Source organism: Pseudophryne corroboree, chromosome 3 (genome assembly GCF_028390025.1).
Source record: "Pseudophryne corroboree isolate aPseCor3 chromosome 3, aPseCor3.hap2, whole genome shotgun sequence".
Classification (NCBI taxonomy): Eukaryota; Metazoa; Chordata; class Amphibia; order Anura; family Myobatrachidae; genus Pseudophryne; species Pseudophryne corroboree.
This window is the reverse complement of record NC_086446.1, coordinates 678,393,019-678,417,201: the sequence shown is the minus strand read 5'-3', so window position 1 is coordinate 678,417,201 and position 24,183 is coordinate 678,393,019. Positions and strand designations below refer to the sequence as shown.

Below are 24,183 nucleotides of genomic sequence, written 5' to 3'. Positions count from 1 at the left end.
ATGTGGTTTTTCCTGAATCAGATAAATTAAATGAAGTGTGTGATGATGCGTTGGTTTCCCCCGATAGAAAATTATTGGCGGTATACCCTTTCCCGCCAGAAGTTATGGCGCGTTGGGAAACACACCTTAGGGTGGATAAAGCGCTCACACGCTTATAAAAACAAGTGGCGTTACCGTCTCCAGATACGGACGCCCTCAAGGAGCCAACTGATAGGAGGTTGGAAAATATCCTAAAAAGTATATACACACATACTGGTGTTATACTGCGACCAGCGATCGCCTCAGCCTGGATGGGCAGCGCTGGGGTGGCTTGGTCGGATTCCCTGACTGGAAATATTGATACCCTTGACAGGGACAGTATTTTATTGACTATAGAGCATTTAAAAGATGCATTTCTATATATGCGAAACTCTGGCATCAAGAGTAAGTGCGATGTCCATATCTGCCAGACGATGTTTATGGACACGACAGTGGTCAGGTGATGCAGATTCCAAACGGCACATGGAAGTATTGCCGTATAAAGGGGAGGAGTTATTTGGGGTCGGTCCATCGGACCTGGTGGCCACGGCAACAGCTAGAAAATCCACCTTTTTTACCCCAAGTCACATCTCAGCAGAAAAAGACATAGTCTTTTCAGCCTCAGTCCTTTCGTCCCCATAATATCTGCCCAGGGATAGAGGTAAGGGAAGAAGACTGCAGCAGGCAGCCCATTCCCAGGAACAGAAGCCTTCCACCGCTTCTGCCAAGTCCTCAGCATGACGCTGGGGCCGTACAAACAGGTGCGGTGGGGGGTCGTCTCAAGAGTTTCAGCACGCAGTGGGCTCACTCGCAAGTGGACCCCTGGATCCTACAAGTAGTATCCCAGGGGTACAGATTGGAAATTCGAGACGTCTCCCCCTCGCAGGTTCCTGAAGTTTGCTTTACCAACGTCTACCTCCGACAGGGAGGCAGTATTGGAAACAATTCACAAGCTGTATTTCCAGCAGGTGATAATCAAAGTACCCCTCCTACAACAAGTAAAGGGGTATTATTCCACACTATATTGTGGTACTGAAGCCAGACGGCTCGGTGAGACCTATTCTAAATGGAGTCACTCAGAGCAGTGATAGCGAACCAGGAAGAAGGGGACTATATGGTGTCCCTGGACATCAAGGATGCTTACCTCCATGTCCAAATTTGCCCTTCTCACAAAGGGTACCTCAGGTTCGTGGTACAAAACTGTCACTATCAGTTTCAGACGCTGCCGTTTGGATTGTCCACGGCACCCCGGGTCTTTACCAAGGTAATGGCCGAAATGATGATTCTTCTTCAAAGAAAAAGGCGTCTTAATTATCCCTTACTTGGACGATCTCCTGATAAGGGCAAGGTCCAGAGAACAGTTGGAGGTCTGAGTAGCACTATCTCAAGTAGTTCTACGACAGCACGGGTGGATTCTAAATATTCCAAAATCGCAGCTGTCTCCGACGACACGTCTGCTGTCCCTAGGGATGATTCTGGACACAGTCCAGAAAAAGGTGTTTCTCCCGGAGGAGAAAGCCAGGGAGTTATCCGAGCTAGTCAGGAACCTCCAAAAACCAGGAAAAGTGTCAGTGCATCATTGCACAAGGGTCCTGGGAAAAATGGTGGCTTCTTACGAAGCGATTCCATTCGGCAGATTTCACGCAAGAACTTTTCAGTGGGATCTGCTGGACAAATGGTCCGGATCGCATCTTCAGATGCATCAGCGGATAACCCTGTCTCCAAGGACAAGGGTGTCTCTTCTGTGGTGGCTGCAGAGTGCTCATCTACTAAAGTGCCACAGTTATGCATTCAGGACTGGGTCCTGGTGACCACGGATTCCAGCTTGAAAGGCTGGGGAGCAGTCACACAGGGAAAAAATTTCCAGGGAGTGTGATCAAGTCTGGGGACTTCTCTCCGCATAAATATACTGGAGCTAAGAGCAATTTACAATGCTCTAAGCTTAGCAAGACCTCTGCTTCAAGGTCAGCCGGTATTGATCCAGTGGGACAACATCACGGCAGTCGCCCACGTAAACAGACAGGGCGGCACAAGAAGCAGGAGGACAATGGCAGAAACTGCAAGGATTCTTCGCTGGGCGGAAAATCATGTGATAGCACTGTCAGCAGTTTTCATTCCGGGAGTGGACAACTGGGAAGCAGACTTCCTCAGCACGACCTCCACCCGGGAGAGTGGGGACTTCATCGAGAAGTTTTTTCCACATGATTGTGCACCGTTGGGAAAGACCAAAGGTGGACATGATGGCGTCCCGCCTGAACAAAAAACTGGACAGGTATTGCGCCAGGTCAAGAGACCCTCAGGCAATAGCTGTGGACGTTCTGGTAACACCATGGGTGTACCAGTCGGTGTATGTGTTCCCTCCTCTGCTTCTCATACCAAAGGTACTGAGAATTATAAGACGTAGAGGAGTAAGAACTATACTCGTGGCTCCGGATGGGCCAAGAAGGACTTGGTACCCGGAACTTCATGAGATGCTCACAGAGGACTCAGGGCCTCTGCCGATAAGAAGGGACTTGCTTCAGCAAGTACCATGTCTGTTCCAAGACTTACCGCGGGTGCGTTTGACGGCATGGCGGTTGAACGCCGGATCCTAAGGGAAAAAAAAAAGGCATTCCGGAAGAGGTCATTCCTACCCTGGTCAAAGCCAGGAAGGAGGTGACCGCACAACATTATCACCACATGTGGCGAAAATATGTTGCGTGGTGTGAGGCCAGGAAGGCCCCACGAAGAAATTTCAACTCGGTCGATTCCTGCATTTCCTGCAAACAGGAGTGTCTATGGGCCTCAAATTGGGGTCCATTAAGGTTCAAATTTCGGCCCTGTCGATTTTCTTCCAGAAAGAATTGGCTTCAGTTCCTGAAGTCCAGAAATTTGACAAGGGAGTACTGCATATACAACCCCCTTTTGTGCCTCCAGTGGCACTGTGGGATCTCAACGTAGTCCTGGGATTCCTCAAATCACGTTGGTTTAAACCGCTCAAATCTGTGGATTTGAAATATCTCACATGGAAAGTGACCATGATGTTGGCCCTGGCCTCGGCCAGGCGAGTGTCAGAATTGGCGGCTTTGTCTCACAAAAGCCCATATCTGATTGTCCATTCGGACAGGGCAGAGCTGCGGACTCGTCCCCAGTTTCTCCCTAAGGTGGTGTCAGCGTTTCATCTGAACCAGCTTATTGTGGTACCTGCGGCTACTAGAGACTTGGAGGACTCCAAGTTGCTAGATGTTGTCAGGGCCCTGAAAATATAGATTTCCAGGACGGCTGGAGTCAGGAAAACTGACTTGCTGTTATCCTGTATGCACCCAAAAAACTGGGTGCTCTTGCTTCTAAGCAGACGATTGCTAGTTGAATGTGTAGTACAATTCAGCTTGCACATTCTGTGGCAGGACTGCCACAGCCAAAATATATAAATGCCCATTCCACAAGGAAGGTGGGCTCATCTTGGGCGACTGCCCGAGGGGTCTCGGCTTTACAGCTTTGCCGAGCTGCTACTTGGTCAGGGGCACACCCTGGCTGAGGAGGACCTGGAGTTCTCTCACTCGGTGCTGCAGAGTCATCCGCACTCTCCCGCCCGTTTGGGTGCTTTGGTATAATCCCCATGGTCCTGACGGAGTCCCCAGCATCCACTTAGGACGTCAGAGAAAATAAGATTTTACTTACCGATAAATCTATTTCTCGTAGTCCGTAGTGGATGCTGGGCGCCCATCCCAAGTGCGGATTGTCTGCAATACTTGTACATAGTTATTGTTACAAAAAAATCGGGTTGTTATTGTTGTGAGCCGTCTGTTCAGAGGCTCCTACGTTTGTCATACTGTTAACTGGGTTTAGATCACAAGTTATACGGTGTGATTGGTGTGGCTGGTATGAGTCTTACCCGGGATTCAATATCCTTCCTTATTGTGTACGCTCGTCCGGGCACAGTATCCTAACTGAGGCTTGGAGGAGGGTCATGGGGGGAGGAGCCAGTGCACACCACCTGATCCTAAAGCTTTAGTTTTGTGCCCTGTCTCCTGCGGAGCCGCTAATCCCCATGGTCCTGACGGAGTCCCCAGCATCCACTACGGACTACGAGAAATAGATTTATCGGTAACTAAAATCTTATTAATACCTGTACAGGCGTCTCAAACACCGTCAGGGGCTCTAAAGCGCCCGTTACCTCAGGTCGATACAGACACGGACACTGACTCCAGTGTCGACGGTGAGGAAACAAACGTATTTTCCAGTAGGGCCACACGTTACATGATCACGGCAATGAAGGAGGTTTTGAACATTTCTGATACTACAAGTACCACAAAAAAGGGTATTATGTGGGGTGTGAAAAAACTACCCGTAGTTTTTCCCGAATCAGATGAATTAAATGAGGTGTGTGATGAAGCGTGGGTTTCCCCCGATAAAAAACTGCTAATTTCTAAAAAGTTATTGGCATTATACCCTTTCCCGCCAGAGGTTAGGGCGCGTTGGGAAACACCCCCTAGCGTAGATAAGGCGCTCACACGCTTATCAAAACAAGTGGCGTTACCGTCCCCTGATACGGCCGCCCTCAAGGAACCAGCTGATAGGAAGCTGGAAAATATCCTTAAAAGTATATACACACATACTGGTATTATACTGCGACCAGCAATCGCCTCAGCCTGGATGTGCAGTGCTGGGGTGGCTTGGTCGGATTCCCTGACTGAAAATATTGATACCCTGGACAGGGACAATATATTATTGACTATAGAGCATTTAAAGGATGCATTTCTATATATGCGAGATGCACAGAGGGATATTTGCACTCTGGCATCAAGAGTAAGTGCGATGTCCATTTCTGCCAGAAGAGGATTATGGACGCGACAGTGGTCAGGGGATGCGGAGTCCAAACGGCATATGGAAGTATTGCCGTATAAAGGGGAGGAGTTATTTGGGGTCGGTCTATCGGACCTGGTGGCCACGGCAACGGCTGGAAAATCCACCTTTTTACCCCAAGTCACCTCGCAGCAGAAAAAGATACCGTCTTTTCAGGCTCAGTCCTTTCGTCCCCATAAGGGCAAGCGGGCAAAAGGCCACTCATATCTGCCCCGGGGCAGAGGAAGGGGAAAAAGACTGCAGCAGACAGCTTCTTCCCACGAACAGAAGCCCTCCCCCGCTTCTGCCAAGTCCTCAGCATGACGCTGGGGCCTTACAAGCGGACTCAGGCAAGGTGGGGGCCCGTCTCAAGAATTTCAGCGCGCAGTGGGCTCACTCACAAGTGGACCCCTGGATCCTGCAGGTAGTATCTCAGGGGTACAAATTGGAATTCGAGACGTCTCCCCCTCGCCGGTTCCTGAAGTCTGCTTTACCAACGTCTCCCCCCGACAGGGAGGCGGTATTGGAAGCCATTCACAAGCTGTATTCCCAGCAGGTGATAATCAAGGTACCCCTCCTACAACAGGGAAAGGGGTATTATTCCACGCTGTTTGTGGTACCGAAGCCGGACGGCTCGGTGAGACCCATTTTAAATCTGAAATCCTTGAACACTTACATAAAAAGGTTCAAGTTCAAGATGGAGTCACTCAGAGCAGTGATAGCGAACCTGGAAGAAGGGGACTATATGGTGTCTCTAAACATCAAGGATGCTTACCTCCATGTCCCAATTTGCCCTTCTCACCAAGGGTACCTCAGGTTTGTGGTACAGAACTGTCACTATCAGTTTCAGACGCTGCCGTTTGGATTGTCCACGGCACCCCGGGTCTTTACCAAGGTAATGGCCGAAATGATGATTCTTCTTCGAAGAAAAGGCGTCTTAATTATCCCTTACTTGGACGATCTCCTGATAAGGGCAAGGTCCAGAGAACAGTTAGAGGTCGGAGTAGCACTATCTCAAGTAGTACTACGACAGCACGGATGGATTCTAAATATTCCAAAATCGCAGCTGATTCCGACGACACGTCTGCTGTTCCTAGGGATGATTCTGGACACAGTACAGAAAAAGGTGTTTCTCCCGGAGGAGAAGGCCAAGGAGTTATCCGACCTAGTCAGGAACCTCCTAAGACCAGGCCAAGTGTCAGTACATCAATGCACAAGGGTCCTGGGAAAGATGGTGGCTTCTTACGAAGCGATTCCATTCGGCAGATTCCACGCAAGAACTTTTCAGTGGGATCTGCTGGACAAATGGTCCGGATCGCATCTTCAAATGCATCAGCGGATAACCCTGTCTCCAAGGACAAGGGTGTCTCTCCTGTGGTGGTTACAGAGTGCTCATCTCCTAGAGGGCCGCAGATTCGGCATTCAGGATTGGGTCCTAGTGACCACGGATGCCAGCCTGAGAGGCTGGGGAGCAGTCACACAGGGAAGAAATTTCCAGGGCTTGTGGTCAAGCATGGAAACGTCACTTCACATAAATATCCTGGAACTAAGGGCCATTTACAATGCCCTAAGTCAGGCAAGACCTCTGCTTCAGGGTCAGCCGGTGTTGATCCAGTCGGACAACATCACGGCAGTCGCCCACGTAAACAGACAGGGCGGCACAAGAAGCAGGAGGGCAATGATGGAAGTGGCAAGGATTCTTCGCTGGGCGGAGAATCATGTGATAGCACTGTCAGCAGTGTTCATTCTGGGAGTGGACAACTGGGAAGCAGACTTCCTCAGCAGACACGATCTTCACCCGGGGGAGTGGGGACTTCACCCAGAAGTCTTCCACATGATTGTGAACCGTTGGGAAAAACCAAAGCTGGACATGATGGCGTCCCGCCTCAACAAAAAACTGGACAGATATTGCGCCAGGTCAAGGGACCCTCAGGCAATAGCTGTGGACGCTCTGGTAACACCGTGGGTGTACCAGTCAGTGTATGTGTTCCCTCCTCTTCCTCTCATACCAAAAGTACTGAGAATCATAAGAAGGAGAGGAGTAAAGACTATACTCGTGGCTCCGGATTGGCCAAGAAGGACTTGGTACCCGGAAATTCAAGATATGCTCACGGAAGACCCGTGGCCTCTACCTCTAAGAAAGGACCTGCTCCAGCAGGGACCATGTCTGTTCCAAGACTTACCGCGGCTGCGTTTGACGGCATGGCGGTTGAACGCAGGATCCTGAAGGAAAAAGGCATTCCGGATGAAGTCATCCCTACCCTGATCAAAGCCAGGAAGGATGTAACCGTACAACATTATCACCGTATTTGGCGTAAATATGTTGCGTGGTGCGAGGCCAGGAAGGCCCCTACAGAGGAATTTCAACTGGGTCGTTTCCTGCATTTCCTGCAAACAGGACTGTCTATGGGCCTCAAATTGGGGTCCATTAAGGTTCAAATTTCGGCCCTGTCAATATTCTTCCAAAAAGAACTGGCTTCTGTTCCTGAAGTTCAGACGTTTGTCAAGGGAGTACTGCATATACAGCCTCCTTTTGTGCCTCCAGTGGCACCTTGGGATCTCAATGTAGTTTTGGGGTTCCTAAAATCACATTGGTTTGAACCACTCACCACTGTGGACTTAAAATATCTCACATGGAAAGTGGTAATGCTGTTAGCCCTGGCGTCAGCCAGGCGTGTCTCAGAATTTGCGGCTTTATCCTATAAAAGCCCTTACCTAATTTTTCATACGGACAGGGCAGAATTGAGGACTCGTCCTCAATTTCTCCCTAAGGTGGTTTCAGCGTTTCACTTGAACCAGCCTATTGTGGTACCTGCGGCTACTAGGGACTTGGAGGACTCCAAGTTGCTGGACGTAGTCAGGGCCCTGAAAATATATGTTTCCAGGACGGCTGGAGTCAGAAAATCTGACTCGCTGTTTATCCTGTATGCACCCAACAAGCTGGGTGCTCCTGCTTCTAAGCAGACTATTGCTCGCTGGATTTGTAGTACAATTCAGCTTGCACATACTGTGGCAGGCCTGCCACAGCCAAAATCTGTAAATGCCCATTCCACAAGGAAGGTGGGCTCATCTTGGGCGGCTGCCCGAGGTGTCTCGGCTTTACAACTTTGCCGAGCAGCTACTTGGTCAGGGGCAAACACGTTTGCTAAATTCTACAAATTTGATACCCTGGCTGAGGAGGACTTGGAGTTCTCTCATTCGGTGCTGCAGAGTCATCCGCACTCTCCCGCCCGTTTGGGAGCTTTGGTATAATCCCCATGGTCCTTACGGAGTTCCCAGCATCCACTAGGACGTCAGAGAAAATAAGAATTTACTTACCGATAATTCTATTTCTCGTAGTCCGTAGTGGATGCTGGGCGCCCATCCCAAGTGCGGATTGTCTGCAATACTTGTACATAGTTATTGTTACAAAAATCGGGTTATTATTGTTGTGAGCCATCTTTTCAGAGGCTCCTCTGTTATCATGCTGTTAACTGGGTTCAGATCACAGGTTGTACGGTGTGATTGGTGTGGCTGGTATGAGTCTTACCCGGGATTCAAAATCCTTCCTTATTGTGTACGCTCGTCCGGGCACAGTATCCTAACTGAGGATTGGAGGAGGGTCATAGGGGGAGGAGCCAGTGCACACCAGGTAGTCCTAAAGCTTTTACTTTTGTGCCCAGTCTCCTGCAGAGCCGCTATTCCCCATGGTCCTTACGGAGTTCCCAGCATCCACTACGGACTACGAGAAATAGAATTATCGGTAAGTAAATTCTTATTTTCCAGGACGGCTGGAGTCAGAAAATCTGACTCGCTGTTTATCCTGTATGCACCCAACAAGCTGGGTGCTCCTGCTTCTAAGCAGACTATTGCTCGTTGGATTTGTAGTACAATTCAGCTTGCACATACTGTGGCAGGCCTGCCACAGCCAAAATCTGTCAATGCCCATTCCACAAGGAAGGTGGGCTCATCTTGGGCGGCTGCCCGAGGGGTCTCTGCTTTACAACTTTGCCGAGCTGCTACTTGGTCAGGGGCAAACACCTTTGCAAAATTCTATAAATTTGATACCCTGGCTGAGGAGGACCTGGAGTTCTCTCATTCGGTGCTGCAGAGTCATCCGCACTCTCCCGCCCGTTTGGGAGCTTTGGTATAATCCCCATGGTCCTTACGGAGTTCCCAGCATCCACTAGGACGTCAGAGAAAATAAGAATTTACTCACCGGTAATTCTATTTCTCGTAGTCCGTAGTGGATGCTGGGCGCCCATCCCAAGTGCGGTTTATCTGCAATACTTGTACATAGTTATTGTTAACTAAATCGGGTTATTGTTGAGCCATCTGTTGAGAGGCTCTATTGTTTCATACTGTTAACTGTGTTTCATATCACGAGTTGTACGGTGTGATTGGTGTGGCTGGTATGAGTCTTACCCGGGATTCAAAATCCTTCCTTATTGTGTACGCTCGTCCGGGCACAGTACCTAACTGAGGCTTGGAGGAGGGTCATAGTGGGAGGAGCCAGTGCACACCAGGTAGTCATAAATCTTTCTAGAGTGCCCAGCCTCCTTCGGAGCCCGCTATTCCCCATGGTCCTTACGGAGTTCCCAGCATCCACTACGGACTACGAGAAATAGAATTACCGGTGAGTAAATTCTTATTTTTCCCGATTCCCTGATGGATTGCGGATCATCGATGGTCATGGATCAGGTTTTCTGGCAGGGTTTGGCTATCTCTTCATAGATTTATGGGGGCAATTAGACAACTACTCACTCTACTTTTTATATGATTATTTTACACAACGTATTAATATCACCTAAGATTTGCTTCATTTTAATATCTGCATCTACTTTGAGCCAGATGTAAGAAATGTGAACAGACCCTGTAAAACTCACATGTGGTTCTCCAACAGCATCCGGTTTTGCTAACAGAAGCTCCCTTGAATCCGCGGAAGAATCGTGAACGAGCGGCAGAAGTTTTCTTTGAGACCTTCAATGTTCCAGCTCTGTTCATCTCCATGCAAGCCGTACTGAGCCTGTGAGTATCTCTCCCTGTGTAAATGGCACCTGTGCAATGTGAGTGAGAACTGGCTAACTAATCATTTGCTCATGGCCAGATCTGCAGTATTTTATCAGTTGTGAACTATGTGGGGAGTTCAAGTAGGTGAGTTTATATTGCATGCTCTAGTAAGTGCGGCTATACAGTATGCTGCACTTACCGCACCTCCAGGGAGGACTGCAAGCAAAAATGTGCTAGTCCAGCGCGAGTGTAAGTCGTGCCATTGCTGGCGTTTACACGCCATCACAATGGCAACTCATCCCTGTAGCGTGTTGCGGTGAGTTAATTGAATTCCCTCCTGTATGTGGTTTGCAGTTTGTCTTGTCTGGAAACTTTTTCACCCGCGTTGTGATGAGTCGATCCATTAGTGGTGGTAGTGGGCAATAAAAGGAAATCCACATGCAAGCGTTACCTAGACACACGTGTGTTTACGGGTTCAGTATGATTTACCGACTGTCGGGATGCCGGCCGTCAGTATACCGACAACGGCATCCTGTCTGGCAGTAGGCCGGCAGCGGGGCGAGCGCAAAGATTTTGTTTGTGGGCTCGCTGCGCTTGCCACAGGTACTATTCCCACTCTTTGCGTGGCATAGACACCCACGAGAGGGCAATAGCCCCTATGAGCCGGGATTTCGCCTGTCGGTATTGTCAGGATTCGGGATTCCGGTGTCTGTATCTTGACCTTCGGGATTCCAAGTTGCCGGCAAATAAACTGCATCCCGTCTCTACTTAGTGATTTACAATCCACTTTGTTTTGGAGAACTGTGTCCTTTAAGCAAACTATCATCCATTCCATCAGTAATATAATTAAAATGAATTTGCAGATCTAACCTTTAGAAATGTATAATTGCTATCTTTTTTTCTGTGGATAATAGTTTGCACAAAAGTCAGAATGTTATAACGTATTGATCTGCAATACTTGATCTGCATTGGGGAAACATAATATCTGTAGTACGCCGTTTACACTGCCATGATTGTGTCTGCAATATGTGACTGATAGTTGCAGTGATTATTCCTGTGCAGTATATGTCCGGTGGTGGTGGTCTAATTTCCTGTGTAAGATCACAGCGACCATTGGCTATGTGCTGTATATTGTGCTGTAACATTCATATGCATCATTAGAAACTGGAAATAGAAAATAAACAAAAACAAGTATGATTTTATCAGGATTTGGTTCGGGTATCCGATTCATCTTTGAGGATTCTGACAAATGCTACAATAGTGTAGCATTGTACCTAGATGTAACTTACAGGTTACCTTGTACTTTAGTAACTGACCGTACACTATCGGGCATATTTATTTACTTGCGAGGTTCCGTCTGTGTGCGTTTCTGGTTATTACGGTAGGGAAACCTGGTTTTGTTTTGTTACTGCACCTCCCAAGTGACACAAGCAAGAAAGAGCAAAGTTTTCCTGTCCTAAAGTCCCACTTAGCACTAGAGTTACAGCGCACGGGGTTCCAGCAGAACCTTGATTGAGTCTACTCCTGTGTGTTTACCTCTGCAGAAAATAAAATAAGATAAAACAGACATGGTGGCAAGACTGGGAACATAGAAACAGTTGGTAAAGCTCCGTCCACTAGGGGTCAGGACCGCTCTTCCTAGTCCTCAAGAAAATGATTTAAACCTGCACATCTTTTACATTAACAGTGCAGACCTATGTTATACGGCTTGCTATTCAGCCTCTGCTAACGAGCAATAATGTAGGCTGTCTGCGTTCACTTGAAATCTATTTGGTTTTCGAAATTGGTGAAATCTGTGATAAGGATTCCTCTTCTCTTGTATTACCGAGAAACTGTTCAGTGCTACATGTGTGTGTGTGTGTGTGTTTGTTTTTTGTCCCCATGTTCTGATTAGCTGTCTCGTATTAAGTAATTTATTACCAGTGCACATGGCAAGAGTATATTTGCACAAGTAAAACTTTTATTCGCGTTGTGATTTAGTTACCATTGCTGAACTTTGCATAGGATGGGCATACACTATACAATTATTTGTCAGAATGAAAATCTGGTAATGGATGAGAGTAAATGACAATCGACCATTTGCTCCCAAACACTGGAAGACTAACAAAAACTGTCATTCATACAAACTAGTTAAATCTGTTTTGTTATTTCTCTGACGTCCTAGTGGATGCTGGGTACTCCGTAAGGACCATGGGGAATAGACGGGCTCCGCAGGAGACTGGGCACTCTAAAGAAAAGATTAGGTACTACATCTGGTGTGCACTGGCTCCTCCCTCTATGCCCCTCCTCCAGACCTCAGTTAGAATCTGTGCCCGGCCCGAGCTGGTTGCACACTAGGGGCTCTCCTGAGCTTCTAGTAAAGAAAGTATTTGTTAGGTTTTTTATTTTCAGTGAGATCTGCTGGCAACAGACTCACTGCTACGAGGGACTGAGGGGAGAGAAGCGAACCTACCTGCTTGCAGCTAGCTTGGGCTTCTAAGGCTACTGGACACCATTAGCTCTAGAGGGATCGAACACTGGGCCCGTCCACGATCGTCCGGTCCCGGAGCCGCGCCGCCGTCCCCCTTGCAGAGCCAGAAGCAAGAAGAACATCCTGAAAATCGGCGGCTGAAGACTTCGGTCTTCATTAAGGTAGCGCACAGCACTGCAGCCATTGCTCCCTATGCACACCACACACTCCGGTCACTGATGGGTGCAGGGCGCTGGGGGGAGGGGCTCCCTGGGCTGCAATTAGAGTACCTTCTATGGCAAAAAGCACATAATATAGTCCAATAAACTATATATGTGCAAAATCCCCCGCCATAATATAAATATAAGAGCGGGAGAAGTCCGCCGAGAAGGGGGCAGGGCTATCTCCCTCAGCACACTGGCGCCATTTCCTCTTCACAGCTCCGCTGGAAGACAGCTCCCCAGGCTCTCCCCTGCAGTTTCCAGGCTCAAAGGGTAAAAAAGAGAGGGGGGGGCACTAAATTTAGGCGCAAATTGTATATGTAAAGCAGCTATAGGGAAAAATCACTTTGTGTTAGTGTACATCCCTGATTATATAGCGCTGTGGTGTGTGCTGGCATACTCTCTCTCTGTCTCCCCAAAGGATTTTGTGGGGTCCTGTCCTCAGTCAGAGCATTCCCTGTGTGTGTGTGTGTGTGTGTGTGTGTGTGTGTGTGTGTGTGTGTGTCGGTACGGCTGTGTCGGTACGGCTGTGTCGACATGTTTGATGACGCTTACGTGGAGGCGGAGCAGGTGCCGATAAGTGTGACGTCGCCCCCTGCGGGGCCGACACCTGAGTGTAAACCGACAGGGCGGCACAAGAAGCAGGATGGCGATGGCAGAAGCCACAAGGATTCTCCGATGGGCGGAAAATCACGTGATAGCACTGTCAGCAGTGTTCATTCCGGGAGTGGACAACTGGGAAGCAGACTTCCTCAGCAGGCACGACCTCCACCCGGGAGAGTGGGGACTTCATCCAGAAGTCTTCCAGCTGATTGTAAATCGTTGGGAAAGGCCACAGGTGGACATGATGGCGTCCCGCCTCAACAAAAAGCTAAAAAGATATTGCGCCAGGTCAAGGGACCCTCAGGCGATAGCTGTGGACGCTCTAGTGACACCGTGGGTGTACCAGTCGGTTTATGTGTTCCCTCCTCTTCCTCTCATACCAAAGGTACTGAGGATAATAAGAAAGAGAGGAGTAAGAACTATACTCATCGTTCCGGACTGGCCAAGAAGGACTTGGTACCCGGAACTACAAGAAATTATCTCAGAGGACCCTTGGCCTCTGCCTCTCAGACCGGACCTGCTACAGCAGGGGCCCTGTCTGTTCCAAGACTTACCGCGGCTGCGTTTGACGGCATGGCGGTTGAACGCCAGATCCTGATGGAAAAGGGCATTCCGGTTGAAGTCATTCCTACGCTGATAAAAGCTAGGAAGGATGTGACAGCAAAACGTTATCACCGAAAATATGTTGCTTGGTGTGAGGCTATGAAGGCCCCAACAGAAGAATTTCAGCTGGGTCGATTTCTGCACTTCCTACAGTCAGGAGTGACTATGGGCCTAAAATTGGGATCCATTAAAGTCCAGATTTCGGCCCTGTCTATTTTCTTTCTAAAAGAACTGGCTTCACTGCCTGAAGTTCAGACGTTTGTTAAGGGAGTGCTGCATATTCAGCCCCCTTTTGTGCCCCCAGTGGCACCTTGGGATCTCAAACGTTGTGTTGGATTTCCTAAAATCAAATTGGTTTGAGCCACTTCAGACCGTGGAGTTGAAATATCTCACGTGGAAAGTGGTCATGCTTTTGTCCTTGGCTTCGGCTAGGCGTGTGTCAGAGTTGGCGGCGTTGTCATGTAAAAGCCCCTATCTGATCTTCCATATGGACAGGGCAGAATTGAGGACTCGTCCCCAATTTCTCCCTAAGGTGGTATCAGCGTTTCATTTGAACCAACCTATTGTGGTGCCTGCGGCTACTCGGGACTTGGAGGCTTCCAAGTTGCTGTACGTGGTCCGGGCCCTGAAAATCTATGTTTCCAGGACGGCCAGAGTCAAAAAAAACTGACTCGCTGTTTATCCTGCATGCACCCAACAAGCTGGGTGCTCCTGCTTATAAGCAGACTATTGCTCGCTGGATCTGTTGCACGATTCAACTTGCACATTCTGCGGCTGGACTGCCGCATCCGAAATCAGTCAAAGCCCATTCCACGAGGAAGGTGGGCTCTTCTTGGGCGGCTGCCCGAGGGGTCTCGGCTTTACAACTTTGCCGAGCTGCTACCGGGTCGGGATCAAACACGTTTGCAAAATTCTACAAGTTTGATACCCTGGCTGAGGAGGACCTTGAGTTTGCTCATTCGGTGCTGCAGAGTCATCCGCACTCTCCCACCCGTTTGGGAGCTTTGGTATAATCCCCATGGTCCTTACGGAGTACCCAGCATCCACTAGGACGTCAGAGAAAATAAGATTTTACTCACCGGTAAATCTATTTCTCGTAGTCCGTAGTGGATGCTGGGAGCCCGTCCCAAGTGCGGAATTCTGCAAGACTTGTATATAGTTATTGCTTAACTATAGGGTTTTTTGTTCTGGGCCATCAGTTTAATGAGGCTCAGTTGTTGTTCATACTGTTAACTGGGTATAATTATCACAAGTTGTACGGTGTGATTGGTGTGGCTGGTATGAGTCTTACCCTGGATTCCAAATCCTTTCCTAGTAATGTCAGCTCTTCCGGGCACAGTTTCCCTAACTGAGGTCTGGAGGAGGGGCATAGAGGGAGGAGCCAGTGCACACCAGATGTAGTACCTAATCTTTTCTTTAGAGTGCCCAGTCTCCTGCGGAGCCCGTCTATTCCCCATGTTCCTTACGGAGTACCCAGCATCCACTACGGACTTCGAAAAATAGATTTACCGGTGAGTAAAATCTTATTTTAACCAATTTGTCTGAACGACAGGTTTTGTTCAGTGTTTAGGAGCAAATGGTTGATTTTCTTACGGACTTGATAATAGGGCTTTGTCAGCGTGTTTCATCCAAGTTACACTGAATTTAGGTCCAGCAGTGGTTAGCATCACCAGACCAAAGCCCTATCAGGGTGTAATTTGTTGTGGGCTTCCTCTGGGTACTCAAGTTTTCGCCCACAGTCCAAAAACATACTGCTAGGTTAATTAGCTGCTGGCTTCAAATAAGTACCCTAGTGTGTGCTAGGACTCCACACAGTGCATGTTTTGCAGGTAACCCAGTAAATGCACAGGTGTATTAATTACTCACTGACACATTTTAAAAGGTCTACAGGTGGAGCTAATTATGTTACTTGTGATTCTGTGAGGAGACCTGCAAAACATGTACTGTGTGGGGTCCTGAGGACCGAGTTTGAGAACCTGTGCTCTAGACTATAAGCACCAATAAGACAGAAACTGATGTGAATGATGTAGTAATTGTGTAAGGCTGTCCTGTTTTCTCAGTGCGCCAGTTCTAGTGGTTCCCAATGTAAGTGTGATGGCACAGCCTTAGGAGAGGACGATCGGCCAGAGGGGGTGTCGGGGGTTTGGGGGGCGGGGCAGAACCAAGTCGGGGCAGGCGGACTTACAGATATTCTCTGTACCATACTGCATACATTGGAGGCAATATTTGTGCGGCTAATAAATTTGATCACATCATGCAAGTTTCATGATATAATCTCTGCTCAGGAGTCTGTTGTAAACTGTGACTAGTTGGCCGAAGTGTATCCTTAAAAACGTATGGTAACATTTTTACTTTGGATTTGTGATTTCTATTTATTTGTTTAAACAGACGCGCAGTTTTCAATTTTTATTTGTTAATGATGTATGTTTTAATTTGGTATTTGGTTTATACAATATCTTAAGTCTTCCACATATTTTAACATGAGATATTATCTCTCGGCTGTTTTAATGAAAAAGCAAACACAACTATAGGATTAGGGACTTTCTGCTATGAAATGTCCCTTTTTATATTCCCCACATTCAGTAACTGTAAAGTCACCTGTAGGCTGAACATAGAGAACGTTGCATAGTCTCTCTTTATGAAAACAATGATATAACTTCCACATTAAAAATAATTCTTATAGTTTTTGTGCCTAAATCACCAGTGCACCAGCCCTAAATAGTAATATCTTGCAAGTGATTGTAGCATTCTCCGTTAGAGATTACTGTGGCGGTCAGTATTTCCTGTCCCTCTGGGTCTGAGATCAGATAGAGGTGGTTCACATCCTGGAATGTTAAAGATACCAAACAACCGCTGTTTCTGTCAGTGGTTGGGTTATCGTTCTAGTTTCTTAATATTGTCCTCAGGACAGGCAGGCTCTGGTGAGGGTGCTTGTTAAGTTGGGTTAACTCTAGATCAGGCTTTTTCAACCAGTGTGCTGCGGAGCCAGAGCAGCTTCCTGCACCTTCAGAGTGAATTGTTGGCCCGGGCTCTTCTTAGAGGATCAGTTGTGCTCCGGCCGTGACGTATGCCTTGAAGACGCGGCGGTGTGATATCATAGGTCACGGCCACTGCATCTCACCACCCAGCCAGCCCACCCACCTGCACACTCATCTTCCAGTTCCTGCCTGCATACACAGCTTTCCTTGCCCACCCACATCGACACCTGCCCGACCGGCCGCTGCTCAGTATTCGCAGCACTCCACTATGAACAACCCCCGCCACTGAGGGACAGGGAGGAGGACAGCTGACCGGTAGGGGCTAATATTTGTTATTTTTTTTTTTATCTCCTGTGGGGAACAATAGGATTTATGTGGGGAGCAATGTGATTGTTTTTTTATTTCTGTGTAGGCCAATGTATGTGTGGATTTTTTTTTTTACTATGTGGGCCAATGTGTGTTTTTTTTTTTTTTTTTTTTTCTGTGGGGAACTGATGGTGTGCATTGGCAATTTTAAAATATCGTTCGGTGTGCCGTGAGTAAAAAAAGGTTGAAAATCACTGCTCTAGATTATGTGTAAATGACGCAACGGTCGTCCCAATTTCCCTTGAACTCCTGGTCAAACAATATAGGGGGTAATTCCAAGTTGATTGCAGCAGGAATTTTGTTAGCAGTTGGGCAAAACCATGTGCACTGCAGGGGAGGCAGATATAACATGTGCAGAGAGAGTTAGATTTGGGTGTGGTGGTGTGTTCAATCTGCAATCTAATTTGCAGTGTAAAAATAAAGCAGCCAGTATTTACTAGAGATGAGCGCCTGAAATTTTTCGGGTTTTGTGTTTTGGTTTTGGGTTCGGTTCCGCGGCCGTGTTTTGGGTTCGAACGCGTTTTGGCAAAACCTCACCGAATTATTTTTGTCGGATTCGGGTGTGTTTTGGATTCGGGTGTTTTTTTCCAAAAACACTAAAAAACAGCTTAAATCATAGAATTTGGGGGTCATTTTGATCCCAAAGTATTATTAACCTCAAAAACCATAATTTACACTCATTTTCAGTCTATTCTGAATACCTCACACCTCACAATATTATTTTTAGTCCTAAAATTTGCACCGAGGTCGCTGTGTGAGTAAGATAAGCGACCCTAGTGGCCGACACAAACACCGGGCCCATCTAGGAGTGGCACTGCAGTGTCACGCAGGATGTCCCTTCCAAAAAACCCTCCCAAAACAGCACATGACGCAAAGAAAAAAAGAGGCGCAATGAGGTAGCTGTGTGAGTAAGATTAGCGACCCTAGTGGCCGACACAAACACCGGGCCCATCTAGGAGTGGCACTGCAGTGTCACGCAGGATGGCCCTTCCAAAAAACCCTCCCCAAACAGCACATGACGCAAAGAAAAAAAGAGGCGCAATAAGGTAGCTGACTGTGTGAGTAAGATTAGCGACCCTAGTGGCCGACACAAACACCGGGCCCATCTAGGAGTGGCACTGCAGTGTCACGCAGGATGTCCCTTCCAAAAAACCCTCCCCAAACAGCACATGACGCAAAGAAAAAAAGAGGCGCAATGAGGTAGCTGTGTGAGTAAGATTAGCGACCCTAGTGGCCGACACAAACACCGGGCACATCTAGGAGTGGCACTGCAGTGTCACGCAGGATGTCCCTTCCAAAAAACCCTCCCCAAACAGCACATGACGCAAAGAAAAAAAGAGGCGCAATGAGGTAGCTGTGTGAGTAAGATTAGCGACCCTAGTGGCCGACACAAACACCGGGCCCATCTAGGAGTGGCACTGCAGTGTCACGCAGGATGTCCCTTCCAAAAAACCCTCCCCAATCAGCACATGATGCAAAGAAAAAGAAAAGAAAAAAGAGGTGCAAGATGGAATTATCCTTGGGCCCTCCCACCCACCCTTATGTTGTATAAACAAAACAGGACATGCACACTTTAACCAACCCATCATTTCAGTGACAGGGTCTGCCACACGACTGTGACTGATATGACGGGTTGGTTTGGACCCCCCCCAAAAAAGAAGCAATTAATCTCTCCTTGCACAAACTGGCTCTACAGAGGCAAGATGTCCACCTCATCTTCACCCTCCGATATATCACCGTGTACATCCCCCTCCTCACAGATTATCAATTCGTCCCCACTGGAATCCACCATCTCAGCTCCCTGTGTACTTTGTGGAGGCAATTGCTGCTGGTCAATGTCTCCGCGGAGGAATTGATTATAATTCATTTTCTCTATCGTCCTAGTGGATGCTGGGGTTCCTGAAAGGACCATGGGGAATAGCGGCTCCGCAGGAGACAGGGCACAAAAGTAAAGCTTTCCGATCAGGTGGTGTGCACTGGCTCCTCCCCCTATGACCCTCCTCCAAGCCAGTTAGATTTTTGTGCCCGGCCGAGAAGGGTGCAATCTAGGTGGCTCTCCTAAAGAGCTGCTTAGAAAAGTTTAGCTTAGGTTTTTTATTTTACAGTGAGTCCTGCTGGCAACAGGATCACTGCAACGAGGGACTTAGGGGAGAAGAAGTGAACTCACCTGCGTGCAGGATGGATTGGCTTCTTGGCTACTGGACATCAGCTCCAGAGGGACGATCACAGGTACAGCCTGGATGGTCACCGGAGCCTTGCCGCCGGCCCCCTTGCAGATGCTGAAGTAAGAAGAGGTCCAGAATCGGCGGCAGAAGACTCCTCAGTCTTCTAAAGGTAGCGCACAGCACTGCAGCTGTGCGCCATTTTCCTCTCAGCACACTTCACACGGCAGTCACTGAGGGTGCAGGGCGCTGGGAGGGGGGCGCCCTGGGAGGCAAATGAATACCTATTTTGGCTAAAAATACCTCACATATAGCCTCCGGAGGCTATATGGAGATATTTAACCCCTGCCAGAATCCGTTAAGAGCGGGAGACGAGGCCGCCGAAAAAGGGGCGGGGCCTATCTCCTCAGCACACAGCGCCATTTTCCCTCACAGAAAGGCTGGAGGGAAGGCTCCCAGGCTCTCCCCTGCACTGCACTACAGAAACAGGGTTAAAACAGAGAGGGGGGGCACTAATTTGGCGATATGCTTATATATATATTAAGATGCTATAAGGGAAAACACTTATATAAGGTTGTCCCTATATAATTATAGCGTTTTTGGTGTGTGCTGGCAAACTCTCCCTCTGTCTCTCCAAAGGGCTAGTGGGTCCTGTCCTCTATCAGAGCATTCCCTGTGTGTGTGCTGTGTGTCGGTATGTGTGTGTCGACATGTAGGAGGACGATGTTGGTGAGGAGGCGGAGCAATTGCCTGTAATGGTGATGTCACTCTCTAGGGAGTCGACACCGGAATGGATGGCTTATTTAGGAAATTACGTGATAATGTCAACACGCTGCAAGGTCGGTTGACGACATGAGACGGCCGACAAACAATTAGTACCGGTCCAGACGTCTCAAAAACACCGTCAGGGGTTTTAAAATGCCCGTTTACTTTAGTCGGTCGACACAGACACAGACAGGGACACTGAATCCAGTGTCGACGGTGAATAAACAAACGTATTCCTTATTAGGGCCACACGTTAAAGGCATTGAAGGAGGTGTTACATATTTCTGATACTACAAGTACCACAAAAGAGGGTATTATGTGGGATGTGAAAAAACTACCATAGTTTTTCCTGAATCAGATAAATTAAATAAAGTGTGTGATGATGCGTGGGTTCCCCCCGATAGAAAATTATGGGCGGTATACCTTTTCCCGCCAGAAGTTAGGGCGCGTTGGGAAACACCCCTTAGGGTGGATAAGGCGCTCACACGCTTATCAAAACAAGTGGCGGTACCGTCTATAGATAGGGCCGTCCTCAAGGACCAGCTGACAGGAGGCTGGAAAATATCATAAAAAGTATATACACACATACTGGTGTTATACTGCGACCAGCGATCGCCTCAGCCTGGATGTGCAGAGCTGGGGTGGCTTGGTCGGATTCCCTGACTAAAAATATTGATACCCTTGACAGGGACAGTATTTTATTGACTATAGAGCATTTAAAGGATGCATTTCTATATATGCGAGATGCACAGAGGGATATTTGCACTCTGGCATCAAGAGTAAATGCGATGTCCATAACTGCCAGAAGATGTTATGGACACGACAGTGGTCAGGTGATGCAGATTCCAAACGGCACAAAGGTGTATTGCCGTATAAAGGAAGAGGAGTTATTTGGGGTCGGTCCATCGGACCTGGTGGCCACGGCAACTGCTGGAAAATCCACCGTTTTTACCCTAAGTCACATCTCTGCAGAAAAAGACACCGTCTTTTCAGCCTCAGTCCTTTCGTCCCTATAAGATCATATCTGCCCAGGGATAGAGGAAAGGGAAGAAGACTGCAGCAGGCAGCCCATTCCCAGGAACAGAAGCGTTCCACCGCTTCTGACAAGTTCTCAGCATGGCGCTGAGACCGTACAGGACCCCTGGATCCTACAAGTAGTATCCCAGGGGTACAGATTGGAATGTCGAGACGTTTCCCCTTCGCAGGCTCCTGAAGTCTGCTTTACCAAGGTCTCCCTCCGACAAGGAGGCAGTATGGAAAAAATTCACAAGCTGTATTCCCAGCAGGTGATAATTAAATTACCCCTCCTACTACAAGAAAAGGGGTATTATTCCACACTATATTGTGGTACTGAAGCCAGAAGGCTAGGTGAGACTTATTCTAAAAAATTTTTTGAACACTTACAAAGGTTCAAATCAAGATGGAGTCACTCAGAGCAGTGATAACGAACCAGGAAGAAGGGGACTATATAGTGTCCCGGGACATCAGGGATGCTTACCTCTATGTCCCAAATTTGCCCTTCTCACTAAGGGTACCTCAGGTTCGTGGTGCAGAACTGTCACTATCAGTTTCAGACGCTGCCGTTTGGATTGTCCACGGCACCCCGGGTCTTTACCAAGGTAATGGCCGAAATGATGATTCTTCTTCGAAGAAAAGGCGTCTTAATTATCCCTTACTTGGACGATCTCCTGATAAGGGCATAGTCCAGGGAACAGTTGGAGGTCGGAGTAGCACTATCTCGGATACTGCTACAACAGCACGGGTGGATTCTAAATATTCCAAAATCGCAGCTGATCCCGACGACACTTCTGCTGTGCCTAGGGATGATTCTGGACACAGTCCAGAAAAAGGTGTTTCTCCCGGAAGAGAAAGCCAGGGAGTTATCCGAGCTAGTCAGGAACCTCCTAAAAACAGTGCATCATTGCACAAGGGTCCTGGTAAAAATGGTGGCTTTCTACGAAGCAATTCCATTCGGCAGATTTCACGCAAGAACTTTTCAGTGGGATCTGCTGGACAAATGGTCCGGATCGCATCTTCAGATGCATCAGCGGATAACCCTATATCCAAGGACAAGGGTGTCTCTCCTGTGGTGGTTATAGAGTGCTCATCTTCTAGAGGGCCGCAGATTCGGCATTCAGGATTGGATGCTGGTGACCACGGAGCCCAGCCCGAGAGGCTGGGGAGCAGTCGCACAAGGAAAAAATTTCCAGGGAGTGTGATCAAGTCTGGAGACTTTTCTCCACATAAATATACTGGAGCTAAGGGTAAATTTATAATGCTCTAAGCTTAGCAAGACCTCTGCTTCAAGGTCAGCCGGTATTGATCCAGTGGGAAAAACATCACGGCAGTCGCTCACGTAAACAGATAGGGCGACACAAGAAGCAGGAGGGCAATGGCAAAAACTGCAAGGACTTTTCGCTGGGCGGAAAATCATGTGATAGCACTGTCAGCAGTGTTTCATCCCGGGAATGGAAACTGGGAAGCAGACTTCCTCAGCAGGCACGACCTCCACCCGGGAGAATGGAAACTTCATCGGGAAGTTTTTTCCACATGATTGTAAACCTTTGGGAAATACCAAAGGTGGACATGATGGCGTCCCGTCTGAACAAAAAACGGGACAGGTATTGCGCCAGGTCAAGAGACCCTCAGGCAATAGCTGTGGACGTTCTGGTAACACCGTGGGTGTACCAGTCGGTGTATGTGTTCCCTCCTCTGCTTCTCATACCTAAGGTGCTGAGAATTATAAGACGTAGAGGAGTAAGAACTATACTCATGGCTCCGGATTGGCCAAGAACGACTTGGTACCCGGAACTTCAAGAGATGCTTACAGAGGTCTTATGGCCTCTGCCGCTAAGAAGGGACTTGCTTCAGCAAGTACCATGTCTGTTCCAAGACTTACCGCAGCTGCGTTTGTCAGCATGGCGGTGGAAAGCCGGATCCTAAGGGAAAAAGGCATTCCGGAAGAGGTCATTCCTACCCTGGTCAAAGCCAGAAAGGAGGTGACCGCACAACATTATCACCACATGTGGCGAAAATATGTTGCGTGGTGTGAGGCCAGGAAGGCCCCACAAAGAAATTTCAACTCGGTCGTTTCCTGCATTTCCTGCAAACAGGAGTGTCTATGGGCCTCAAATTGGGGTCCATTAAGGTTCAAATTTCGGCCCTGTCGATTTTCTTCCAGAAAGAATTGGCTTCAGTTCCTGAAGTCCAGAAGTTTGTCAAGGGAGTATTGCATATACAACCCCCTTTTGTGCCTCCAGTGGCACTGTGGGATCTCAACGTAGTTCTGGGATTCCTCAAATCACATTGGTTTAAAACCAGTCAAATCTGTGGATTTGAAGCATCTCACATAAAAAGTGACCATGCTCTTGGCCCTGGTCTGGACCAGGCAAGTGTCAAATTGGTGGTTTTTTCTCAAAAAAGCCCATATCTGTTTGTCCATTCGGACAGGGCAGAGCTGCGGACTCGTCCCCAGTTCTCTCCCTAAGGTGGTGTCAGTGTTTCACCTGAACCAGCTTATTGTGGTGCCTGGCACCTACTAGGGACTTGGAGGACTCCAAGTTGCTAGATGTTGTCAGGGCCCTGAAAATATGTTCCAGGACGGCTGGAGTCAGGAAAACTGACTTGCTGTTATCCTGTATGCACCCACCAAACTGGGTGCTCTTGCTTCTAAGCAGACTATTGCTAGTTGGATGTGTAATACAATTCAGCTTGCACATTCTGTGGCAGGCCTGCCACAGCCAAAATATGTAAATGCCCATTCCACAAGGAAGGTGGGCTCATCTTGGGCGGCTGCCCGAGGGGTCTCGGCTTTACAACTTTGCCGAGCAGCTACTTGGTCAGGGGCAAACACGTTTGCTAAATTCTACAAATTTGATACCCTGGCTAAGGAGGACCTGGAGTTCTCTCATTCGGTGCTGCAGAGTCATCCGCACTCTCCCGCCCGTTTGGGAGCTTTGGTATAATCCCCATGGTCCTTTCAGGAACCCCAGCATCCACTAGGACGATAGAGAAAATAAGAATTTACTTACCGATAATTCTATTTCTCGGAGTCCGTAGTGGATGCTGGGCGCCCATCCCAAGTGCGGATTATCTGCAATACTTGTACATAGTTACAAAAATCGGGTTATTATTGTTGTGAGCCATCTTTTCAGAGGCTCCGCTGTTATCATACTGTTAACTGGGTTTAGATCACAAGTTGTACG

At 48.1% G+C, this 24,183-nt stretch overlaps 1 protein-coding gene across 1 annotated transcript in view; it reads left to right on the top strand.

Moving 5' to 3' along the window:
* Positions 1–24,183, top strand: part of ACTR1A (actin related protein 1A) — a 119,917-nt gene that overhangs the window by 70,708 nt on the left and 25,026 nt on the right. Inside the window, exon 5 of the mRNA XM_063961925.1 lies at positions 9,725–9,849. Coding sequence (XP_063817995.1) covers positions 9,725–9,849 — 125 coding nt within the window. The remainder of the gene's footprint in view (positions 1–9,724; positions 9,850–24,183) is intronic.